Consider the following 12,413-nt stretch of genomic DNA (forward strand, 5'->3'; position numbering starts at 1 on the left):
CAATAACATCCCCCAACAATCAACAGCAACAACATCCCCCAACAATCAACAGCAATAACATCCCCCAACAATCAACAGCAACAACATCCCCCAACAATCAACAGCAATGTACTTAGCACTGCTATTAGATGAAGAGCTCACCTTCAGAGAACATATACAAAATTTAGCTTACAAGGGAAAACGCGCCTCAGCCAACTCTGTCCAATGTTAAAAAATACCGCACTAACAACACAAAAACAGGATAACGCTATTTCGTGTGCTAATCACGACCATCCTTACATATGCGTGCGTAGTGTGGCAACACAGTGCTCCTTCTTACCAGCGAAGTTTACGAAGTGTACTAAATAAGGCAATGCGAATAATATCTGGCGCAGACAGATGTATTTCAAGCATTCAAATCACTGAAACGTCAGATCAGGAAACGTTATATGATTTTATGATGAGAGAAAATATCACATTCTGGAATAAACAACAACATTATCCTAATCTTACTATACATAATATAGGACAACGGGATCCGTTAAGAAGAACTCACAAAATGGCACGACTTAAGTAAAATTTTAGTTTAAATATCAAAAGAACAAGATGGGTGTGGCCATAGCGTCAGCCAATCACTTAAAGGGAGAAACAAAGAAACAAAAGGCAAACAAGCAAATTAAGCAAGAAAAATCAAGCAGTGCAATGATGACCACCCTTCTCTCTATAAAAAAAATAGAAAAGAAGTAAATCAGGTCTAGTAGCTACGTTTAACACATTGGGGTCTCACGACGGGCATAGCCCGCAGTGCACTTAACGTCAATGTGGACGAACGACGGGCATAGCCTGTCCTGTAGTATGCAATCGCTTTGCCTATTGAACTACGGGCTATGTTCGTACTTCGTCTCATGCGCGTGTTCATTCAAGCCCCTCTGTTGAAATTCCGACCGCTAGGTGACTCATGTGCTATTTTTATCTCGCATCTGTGACTGTTTGTTGTCGGGTTGATGTTCTGTGCATTGTTTAGAATGGCGTCGTTAGATCCAGACTGCATAGAGGATTCCGCCTCAGAGTTTGAAGTTAGCGACGATTTTGATGATGCAGATGAATTTGAAGATTTGGAAGGTAGGTTATATTCGTAATAATTATTGTCGACAATATAAACAGTGTTGCAAACTCTAGTATTTTATGAATGAAGTGAGAAGAGGTAATTTTTTTGGGTCCATTCATCTTGCCTCTTCCTTGATTCTCCAACATGCACTGATGTACTTTTAGTTTTTCCATTTATTATTTTGTATAGTGTATGTAAAATGAAAATGTATTTTATTTATTTATTTCTTTAATTTTTACAGATGACGCAGAACCAACTGATACATCGTCTGGTCCTGTCCTGCAGCCAATTTTTCATACAAAACATAATTACTTGTAATTTGTAATTATTTGTTGTTATGTGCACATAAGAATTATTCTTATGCAAGATTCAAAAGATGTATTGATAGTTTATGTAGTTAATTATTGAAATTTCCAGATTACGAACTTAAAATATCTCTATATTAACATTTGTTACAATGTTGTACTTTTTTCTTCTTCACAAAACATTGCTGAAAAAAATATTAAAAAATGTCTGAAAATGAAAATAAAATTTAACAAATTTTTGTTAATTGAAAAGAGGAAGTTTTGTAGATTTAAGAAATATATGGTTTAATAAAAACAAATTAAAAATATTTTTTCTATGATTTTTTGAAAAACAACCAAAAACCGCAGACCAGAGGTAACAATGCTGTATTATGAGGCCAGACCCGATTAACATATAAGTAAATCCTACTCCATATATACGTACAATGTCACATGCTCACTTTGAATATGTGAGCATATTGCATTGTACGCATCATACCTATATATGTGCATGAGGATGAATATTATATAACAAATATATAACAACAAATATTTCTGAAACTTCAATATGTAAAGAAAACAGCCAAGATTTCAGATGAGAACATCAGTGACCAGGCCAGACAGAAGACAACTGACTCTCTCTCTATCTCTCCCCCCCCCCCTCAAAGGAAGAAAAGCCAGAAGAAAAACCAAAGATTGAAAAGAGTTGGAGAGAAAAAGAGCACACACTCCATGCAAAAACATAACCTGTGAACTAACATGACCAATAATAGCCAACTTTCAACATGAAACTAATGTAAATTCGTTGATTGAAAGTTTGCCATTGAGATTCGGGAAATAGGAAGGCCAAGAGACTCACCGTGGCGGCTCATTTCAACCTCGTTGGGGTCCAGCGGGGAGGATTCACGGACGCAGGCCATCAAGGTGAGATGGTGGTGCGATCCAGCTCCTCCGTGTTCTCGACTTACAGCCATTTCCTCAGATTACCTGCAACAGGAAGAGGAACACAATTAGCATACAAAATAAGAACCACGAATGCACACCCGAAAAAACTTTGAACAAGATTATCCATCACACTAGTGTGGTACAGAGATGAGACAACCGCCTGTCCTGCTCGGTCTCGTCAACTTCTTATAAAATATGAGAAAAATATGTGAAATATGCTATTAAATATGCAGTAAGGCGTGCATATTTGTTGCACATTCCCACTCCCATTCTATTTTCTAAAACAAGTAAAAAAAACAATAATAATAAACGTATGTAGCAAACAAGGAATGAAAATATGGAAGTAACAAAAATATTGTCACATGTAAATCCGGACTGGACATGCAGATTAGAGCGAATCACTGTGAAATGTGTGTCCGCCGGGAATTGAACTCGGGACCCCTCGATTATACGGCTATGGTGATACCACTACTCAATCAAGTATGTGTAAGGAAGTAGCAATTACGACACCAGAGGTTTCGGGTTCGAATCCCGGCCTGCCCGATAGGTGTTCTTTGTGAATGTCCTTTCATCAGTTTCATCATATCATCACTCATCCTCATCTTCGGTTTTAGCCAAAAGTGGCAGAAAAGCGAATCAAATAAACAAAATCAATCAATGAATCAAGTAGCAATCAAGATATTTTATATTTTACAAAAGTCAATGCATTGACCATTTCCATGGAAACAGAACAGTCGAATGTTGAAACGGACTTTGCAACGAAGTGATTTCCTTGCTGTCAGAAATCCTAGGCTCGAATCGTAGGTAAAGCATGAACATTTAATTCTGTTTGTTGCCGTATTTATGCATTTACTGCATTACAAATGCCACATCACACACATTCTTGAGTCTTAAGCTTATACGAGACAAGTTAGGACAGAAATGCAAAAGTACATACGATGGACTAAATTATGTCAGGACATAAAAATAAGCGTAGGCAAATTAAATTGGACACATCCAAAGGGGAACGCCCTGTATTTGCGGAATCAGCGAATTACAAAATACAGGAAACAAGGGAAAATATACAAATCTGAAAACGAAAGTGTATATTGTGGGGTAAATATTTCAGACACGCAGCTAGCAGAGACTAAAATAAGCGTCGGACCGCAGCGGGTTGCGAACAGCTGGTCCTCTGCTCTCTGACAAGTTTATTAAGGTAGTTTCTCTCGACAGTTTGCGACAGTCAGCTGTTGTCAGAGTACGTGCTCGTAATTTCACTGGACGTGGAAGTTCGCGGCCGCCATTTGGCAAAGGGTTGGCAGAGACGTACAGAGAGCATGGTTTATTGTTTCAGGCAGAGTAGCAACACCATTCATTTTTGCGAGACGAACAACTACAGAGTTTAGTGAGTTGAGATTGGCAGCGTCGTGAAAGTCGAACTGCTATTAAGCAAGCAAAAAATATTTGGAACCCATGTATTAGGAGGAGAGAGTGAAAGGTTTTGAGCCTCACATGGAAGGAGTGATGATGCTAGGTAGTTAAAATTTTGGAGGATGTAAGGTTTGAGTTTTAGGACACACTGTGCAAACGTTTATGAAATTTGACATGTCCTTCCTGGACGTATGAACAGACTGCTGAAGTATATCATCCCGCCTGATAGATATGAATCTTGTTGCGGGGGAATAGAAGTTACGAGATAAAAGAAAAGTTCAGGTGATAATTTTTGTGCTGCTGTTACTATGATTTTGAGTGCATTTCGTTATGATGTAAAATGTTGTTCTTAATTGCATAATCAAGATAAATATATTCTGAAACTAGATGTTAACACGTAAGTCCTGAGTTTGTTAATTTACTGCAAATCTTAATGTTTTCCCGTGCCCTGGGAGGTATCACGTGTATACCGATATACAGTCTCATGTTGCTTATTCTCAATTTGTATTGAGATAAATATATTCTTATGACTATTAATAATATCATATGGTTGAATCTGGCACGACCGTGTCAATAATTTGGCGCACAGAACGTGGGGCCACGAACACATTGTGCATTAGTTACGTTAATCTTTGGTAACGTGTTTTAGATTTGCAGTTGACTCAGAACTTTTGATGCGCAACAATGGAAAAGAAAATATTAAGAAGTGGAAGCAAAGCTTCAAATGTTGACGAAAGCACAGTTCATGTGTTTTGCTGTGAGACTACATCAAGGCTTGATGATACGTTTGTTTGCACTGAGTGTCACAATACTTTTCATTTGAATTGTGCAAAGCTAAAGTCACCAAAGGAAAGTAATTCTCCTGGTGAATTAACATGTCTCGCATGCAAAGAAAAACTTGCAGTTCCTGTTGTTCCTGTTACTGCTGATTTGCTCGCGTCATTGCAGCGAATGCTGGAGGCAAATTCCAGCAACCTGGAAACTAGAATCCAGAAAAAAAATGACAGAAAATGCTAGCAGTCTGGAAGCTAAAATGGATAAACTCCAGGAAAATATGAATATCTTGGAGCACAGTTTACAACTAAAATTGGAAGAAAGTAGTAGAACTCTTGAGTGCCGGCTAGAAGAAAGGATGGAGGAGAAACTGGCCCATAGTTGTTCACAACTCGCTGCGTCCAATTCAGAGATGGGACGGAGGATCGAACAACTGACTCTGCAAATGTCTGAGGGACAGAAGAAATTGAAGGAAAGCCTTGAAATTGAGATGATGAGCTTACGTCAAGCATGTCAGTCAAATTCTCAGCAGCTGGAAACTAAACTCGATGAAACAGTTGTTCTGTTGAGGGAAGAAGCTGAGCAGACCAAGGAGGAGTTCCGAAAGGAAATCAGTGAAACGCAGAGCGGTTTCAGAGAAGAAATATCCAGAGAGTTGGACAACCAGGTGACCAATATGGCATATCAGCTGAGAGAAAACCTGAATTTGCGAGTTGAAGAGACTGTGGCGGAAAAACTTAAAGGCACAGAGGGTCCTAGAGAGAATGCTGAAGAGTGGAAAAATGATATGGAATCCAAACAAGGGAAGCTTTCTTCAGACATGCGTAATCTTTGTGACGAAGTGGCTCAAATTTCAACCACTTTAAGCAAGTTGCCACTCTCCGGTGAACCAGAGTTACCGCGGGTGGACCAGCTGGGCGCGCCTTTTCGAAGGTTTCTGTCTCCTAGTCGTTCTGAGGTCTCTTCGGGGCAACGAAACCGTACACATGTAAAGAAAAGACGCCACAGAGAGATCGTTTCCAGTTCTTCAGGCAGCGAGTCGACTTTATCGGAAAAGAGAAAAGAAAGAAAATCTCGAACCAATGCTACGCGTGGTGGGATGACTCCCCGGATGGCTGACCTGAATTCCATGCGGAAATTCGACGGAAATATTATAGCCACTTCGGCTGAGATTTATCTCAAAGAATTAGATACCAACCTTGAGATCCTTCAGATCCCGCATAGATACAGGCTGGAGATTATTCCTCGTTTGCTAACGGGTATGGCTTATCATTGGTTCTACTCTCATAAGAATGATTTCCACACATATTCAGATTTCCGTAGGGCGTTTAAGAGGCGTTTTGCGTCTTCAGAGGCAAAAGAAAGGGAGTTGGCATCTGTTAGGGCCAAACGGTACAATAAAAACAATGACAATAGTTTGGAAGAATATGTTTGGTCTGTATACTCTGCTTACAGAAACCTGAGTAGCCACTACACAGAGCAGGAGGTGGTAAACCTCATAATCGGCCAATTGCCTTATAGAGTGAAGCAATTGTGTATGGCCCACGCTCCCGTAACTGTTGATTTGCTTGCAGATTTTGTTAAGAGATACGAGCAAGCGGAAGAGCAGGATGCTTGGCGAACTGCGTGGAGGAAGGAGAATCCTACTCACCAGAACAACAGAGATATTCCAGGCAACTCGGCAAACAGAAACCCGAGGGTTCGTATGGTCCAGAGGCAGAATAATTACCGTGAAAATCGCCCTGCAGGTCCATATAGAAACGGCAATCGTTATCGTCAACAAAGCCAAAATAGGCAGAGACGTGAGTATGCTGCTCCCAGATACGTACCTTGTGAGAGACCACGAAATGAGAACCGTTTATCTTCACCGGAGCACAGTGAACCTTTGAGGGAAGGTCGTAGCTCTCCACGCTTGCAAGCGGCGAGCAGTGGTTTACAAAGAGATGCTGCAGTGTCGTACCCTAGTAACGAGCAGCAACAGAGCGTCGAGCTGACCAGAAATTTTTGCTGGGAGAATGGAGCAAATCTCGACCAGGTGCGGGATTTTACCCCACGCCTGGCATAGAAACGTCCCCTTCTGATGTCGGGCTGTCTCGGATAGAACTGGGGCCTGCAGAAAATATTTCCCAGTCTGTAAATAATGATCTGAAGCTGGTGTTTGTTATCAATCATGAAGAGAGTGAGTTTCTTTACAAATTGTGTCAGGCTAGTCAGTCTAAAAACTTTGGAAGAGCGCCTGAGTTCAAGGCACGTGTAGCAAATGTTGATATCACTTGTATAGTGGACACTGCAGCTGAAATATCTGTTCTGAGTCTAGACATTTGGAAGAAAATAAAGCAAAATTTGCCAGGGGCCATGTTACAAGCTACTCCAGAGGTGCGACTTATTGATTTCGCTGGAAAAAGTCGAACTCGAGTTGTGGGAAAGCGCAGAATCGTTCTGGAAATTGCTGAGAGCACCATACCTTTAGAAATTTTTGTTGTGAAGGATTTGCCTTCAGACTTATTATTGGGTTATTCGTTCCTGCAGAAATATGAAGCAGAGATCAATCTCAAGCATAAAAAGTTGTATCTAATGGTGGATGGAGAGCCAATTGAGCAAACGCTAGATGATAATGATTCCGTTGATAAGCAAGTGAGCGTCCGGAGGATTGAAGCTAGCTACGATAAATGGGCTACACCGCTAGAGGATATAAGGGAGAAGATTGACTCCAGTGAATTATTGGCTAAGGAACAAAGAGCCGAATTGTTCGAGATATTTATTGCACATAGTAAGGTGTTTTCAGAGAGGCCTGGCACTGCCAAGAACTTAGTTTGTGACATTCATCTGTGCAGTGACGTTCCAGTGAGTCAAGGACTTTATCTACTTGTAGTTGAGTTGCAGAAATTCTTACGTTTTCTTCACGTGTATTGCCAATGTGTCTACCTAATATTGTTCAAAAGGCTCTTCAACATTGCCTCATTGGTTGATAACAATTACTAATTGTTTTGTACGTGCAGTTCTATCCAAAATTGTACTAAATTTCCAGCCCGAATCCGAAGAAGGTGAGAGAGACTGGCAGAGTAAGGTTGTTCAAGTGCGGTTGCGAGGACGATATGCTGTGCAGAGGCGGAAACTGAAGCAGAAGTGCCATGCTTTGCAGTTGAATGAGCAACCTGGTGCTGCTAAGAAGTCATCGTCGAAGTTCAGCTGTAAACCGAACCATTTCCAAGTTGTTTTATTTGTGGACAGGACCGTTCATAGCTACCCAAGTGAAATTCAACACGGTAGTGTTATTGGACACAAAAACTCGTAAGGAAGTGTGCAAGGTAAATTTCGACAATCTGAAGATTTTTAATTGTTCTCCAGACATGAGGAAAATACTTTTAGAAGGTTGAATCCAAAATCTCCTAGACTGTGAGTGCTTCCACGAGTCGTCGTCGATTTTGTTTCTCAATGGAGGGGGCGATTGACATGTCCTTCCTGGACGTATGAACAGACTGCTGAAGTATATCATCCCGCCTGATAGATATGAATCTTGTTGCGGGGGAATAGAAGTTACGAGATAAAAGAAAAGTTCAGGTGATAATTTTTGTGCTGCTGTTACTATGATTTTGAGTGCATTTCGTTATGATGTAAAATGTTGTTCTTAATTGCATAATCAAGATAAATATATTCTGAAACTAGATGTTAACACGTAAGTCCTGAGTTTGTTAATTTACTGCAAATCTTAATGTTTTCCCGTGCCCTGGGAGGTATCACGTGTATACCGATATACAGTCTCATGTTGCTTATTCTCAATTTGTATTGAGATAAATATATTCTTATGACTATTAATAATATCATATGGTTGAATCTGGCACGACCGTGTCAAATTCACAGGTTTTCTTCTATTTTTGTAAGGTTGAAAATGAATGAAGTGTGAAAGACGAGTGCCGTGATTCGGTAACTCTGTCGGAAAGGCCTCACTGCACAGGCTGCTTTGGTCGAGTAGGGCTTCACCGCACTTCCCCATCCACCTTATTCTCCCGACCTGCCCCGTCAGATTTTCATCTTTTCCCTGCTATGAAGAATTCACTTCGAGGACTTCACTTCCACACGGACGAAGGCGGTCGTTCAGAGGTGTGAGACTCAGGACAAATCATTCTACCAGGTGACTGTAAGCAAATTGCACCACAGAATGCATATTACCACCCTCTCCCCTCCTCCCCCTTTCTCTCTTTCCATAGAGAGATAGAGAGAGAGCGAGAGAGAGTTACGAAGAGAGAGAGAGAGAGAGTTGCGAAGAGAGAGAGAGAGAGAGAGAGAGTTACGAAGAGAGAGAGAGAGAGAGAGAGTTGCGAAGAGAGAGAGAGAGAGAGAGAGAGTTACGAAGAGAGAGAGAGAGAGAGAGTTGCGAAGAGAGAGAGAGAGAGAGAGAGAGAGTTACGAAGAGAAAGAGTGAGGGAGAGAGTAGTTACGAAGAGAGAGAGAGAGAGTTGCGAAGAGAGAGAGAGAGAGAGAGTTACGAAGAGAGAGAGAGAGAGAGAGGGAGAGATTTACGAAGAGAGAGAGAGAGAGGGAGATAATATTAACTTTCTCTCTCTCTCTTTTATTTCACTCTTTCTCTCTTTTCGAAGAAGAAGAAAGAAAGAGAGAGAGAGATAATTCATTCCTCCTTTCTCTTCCTCTCTTTCAAAGAAGGAAGAAGGAACGAAGGAAAGAAGAGAGAGAGAGAGAGAAGAAAGAAAAGGAGAAGCATAAGTGCATTGATCTGTGTGGTGATTATAGAGATTATGTGATTATGTGGAGAAATCATAATGAGAAACTGTAGCTCCGTGTGAGATTCAAAACTTTTTTCAGTCTCCCCTCATACATAAATTTGTAACTGAACTGAAATGTAGTTACTCTGACAAGAGATGCACGCTACAAAGAAAAACAATCCTAGAAGATCGAGGGTTGATCCAAGAGACGGGACGAGAATTGTCATCTCGTTCTCGTCCCTGTTATTAAAATTCACTTTCGGTCTGGAGTTTCGAAATACATAGCGCATACGACATACTCAGCGTGTCACCGAAGAAACATTTAGCACATAAGATCATTCCAATATCCCAAAGTATGTGCGCAGAAAGGCTGCTCATAACGATAGATAAGGGAAGGAAGAGAATGGACGTGACAAATCAGTGCGCGTTGATGCAAACTGCTGGTAGCTGCAGACGAGTTTTCCTCTCCATGTATGCACTTCCCCTCTCGCGCTTTCACTGGTCGATCCCTCTCAAGTAGAGGAAAAGTTCTAAATATGGGCGAAGGTTTAAATATTGGTCTTGGAGTTATCAGCGCTCCCGGGTGCTGCAGCCTGGCAGAGGGTATTGGAACTGGTTATCTGTCAAGGACAAAGGTTGCTGCGCCAATTCGCAAGAGAAAGTGGTGGTTAGTTTCGGCCTTGGACGCTGTAATAGAATTGCGACCTCCGAAAACTTTTTGCGGGTATGTTTTAACTCGGCGTTTTCTGAATTCTCATCTGCTTTGTATAGGTTATGATATTAGCGGTACATAAAACAAATGTGGGCTTTTATAATGCCATGATTTGTTTGTGAAATATGTACCACAGAGAGCGAAAATAAATTGAAGAAGAAAAATAGCGTGATGGTCTAAATATGGGCTATGACATGAGGTCTAATGTTCAGATCACATTTTCAACAAATATTTGGATGTTTTTCTGAATTTCAATTTTTCCCATTCAGCGTGATTTTCAAAACAACAGATTATTCATAAATATGAATTTTATAATGTTTTAGCGATAAATGACTGTTTTTTTTTTAATTATTGCTTTTTGTGATATTGCCACTAGTAGCCCATATTTAGACCACAATTTTGAAATACATCATTTTACCACTTTTTGGAAATTGCTTATGTTTTTAAAAAAATTGAGACCTTCTATACTTTAGCATGTTATTACATTTAAGTATATACTTCATAGATATGCATTTCAAAGGCAGGTGCTTGATATATTAATTTTTTCCCTCCGAAAATGACAACATAAAAAGGGGGGGGCATATTTAGACCTTTTCCTCTACTAATTGCACAGAGGACTTGTTTTGTTCGCTGCCTCCGGAGATCCCCAGCGCAGTCTACACAACCACTTTTTCTATATATGAGCTGAATATAGGTAACCATGTAACATTGGCTCACAGTTGTCAGCTTCCTTCTGCCATTCCGAAATCCCTGGATTTCAAAAGTCATAACACCGCATATGGAGATTATTTGCATTAAGCATTCCGAACTTATTTCCCATCTATATCCATTCATGCTTAACGTAAGCTACATTCCTCTACCTGGTATTGGTTTCTTCAACTGCATTAGTCTCTCGCTAAAACTAGATTTATTACTACTACAGCGGCAATAATCTTGCCAATATAGAAAAAAATTATCAGAATAAAATCATCTCATAATAAAATTATTTTAGGTCGTATCTCTCCTCAGTGTCTCCAGAAAAACAGAATAAGATTATTATTGTTAACTAAATTTGTTTTGAAATTCCAATTAAGAAAGGGAAGAATGTTATTGCATATTGAGTAGTGTCCACACTGCCAATCCTCTGCTGGAACTTTATTTCTTTTCTGTCTTTCCATTATATTTTATGGCCGGCATTGCCGCATTTATCAACTCTTTTCTGTAGCCGTATGGAACGATCGAAGGAGAGAGGAGGGGAACAATATTTGTCACCTTCAAAGATCGAGATCCCGGCCAGGAATGGCATCAGGGTGTGAAATCAATGCAGATTGGTTTGGGGGGGGAGGAACAGGCAGGCAGGCAAGCAGGCAGACAGACAGACACACATATTATATATATATATACACACATCAAACGTATGTGTGTGTGTGTGTGTGTGTGTGTGTCATTAAATGTGTGCCAATTCTTAAATAATCAAATTATATTATAAAATATGCAATATATGTATTATATCGACTGTCCATTTAAAATTCGATTGCAAATTGAAGATTTTAATATATTTATACCACTAATGCTATGAACATGACTAAGGAGGGAGGGGTAAAATTATAATACATTAAGAAGATAATAGTTTACTACAAAAAAATCACATCTAAATACATTTTTTATGAATGTTTATAAAATTTGTGGTAGCTGACGAAAGGCGATGAGAAATGGAGAAGAAATTTCGGACTCATTTCTGTGTTCTGGGGATTGCTGGGTTCAGTGTCCTTAAAGATGAGGCTTGTTGTCCGTTCTTCGTGTATGTTTTCGATATTATTCCAGTAAAGTATATTCGACTTCCAAACTAATTGTTTATGTTTGTTGTTAGAACAAAAACTCCCCCTGGAAAACTTTGGTAGTGGGGGAAATTCCAGGACAAAATCGGTGGGGGGAACTCCCCCCTTGGGATTTCGCACCCTGGATGGCATTGCCTACTACTGCGCATCTTTTGCGTGACCGTGTAGCTATTCGTGCTACTGCGCATGTGCGAGAAGCTACGGCGCACGTCACCGCGCAGTCCACAGCCACAGCATCATCAGCAAGCAGAGCAGACTTGCTGCACTAGTTTCAAAATCTAATTCCGAGATTCTCTGAACGTGAGAGAACTTAGCGTTGTTATTATACATGTTAAAAACGCATACTCCGAGTTTCAACTTGCATTCACAGCATTTTCAATGCGATTATTTGGCTCAGGATCCGCGAACAATTGAGGCAGCTTCATTCCAGCCATTAAACAGAGCCCTAGGTCGCGCTTCAACGCTTTCGCTATGCTAATTTATCAATTCACACTTTGTTGCTGACGTAGATGACATTTCTCTGCCCACGCTTTCGAGATAATCAATCTCTATACATTCTCCGGTTCTATTCATAACGCGCCTATTCATTGCATTTACCCTCGTGGAAAACCAATGATGCTACCAACGTGTTGGAAGAAAAAATCAATTGGGCGAATGCTGGTG

The 12,413-nt window shown here is 40.3% G+C and overlaps 1 protein-coding gene across 2 annotated transcripts in view; it reads right to left on the minus strand.

Annotated features, from left to right (window-relative positions):
• The window catches only part of LOC145988615 (uncharacterized), a 627,408-nt gene that overhangs the window by 248,742 nt on the left and 366,253 nt on the right, over nucleotides 1-12,413 (minus strand). For both annotated transcript variants that reach the window (XM_083123628.1, XM_083123627.1), the window contains exon 5: nucleotides 2,231-2,358. In XM_083123628.1, coding sequence (XP_082979754.1) covers nucleotides 2,231-2,345 — 115 coding nt within the window. In that variant the 5' untranslated portion in view covers nucleotides 2,346-2,358. The remainder of the gene's footprint in view (nucleotides 1-2,230; nucleotides 2,359-12,413) is intronic.

This window comes from Lepisma saccharinum, chromosome 6 (assembly GCF_977018435.1).
Source record: "Lepisma saccharinum chromosome 6, izLepSacc3.1, whole genome shotgun sequence".
Taxonomy (NCBI): domain Eukaryota; kingdom Metazoa; phylum Arthropoda; class Insecta; order Zygentoma; family Lepismatidae; genus Lepisma; species Lepisma saccharinum.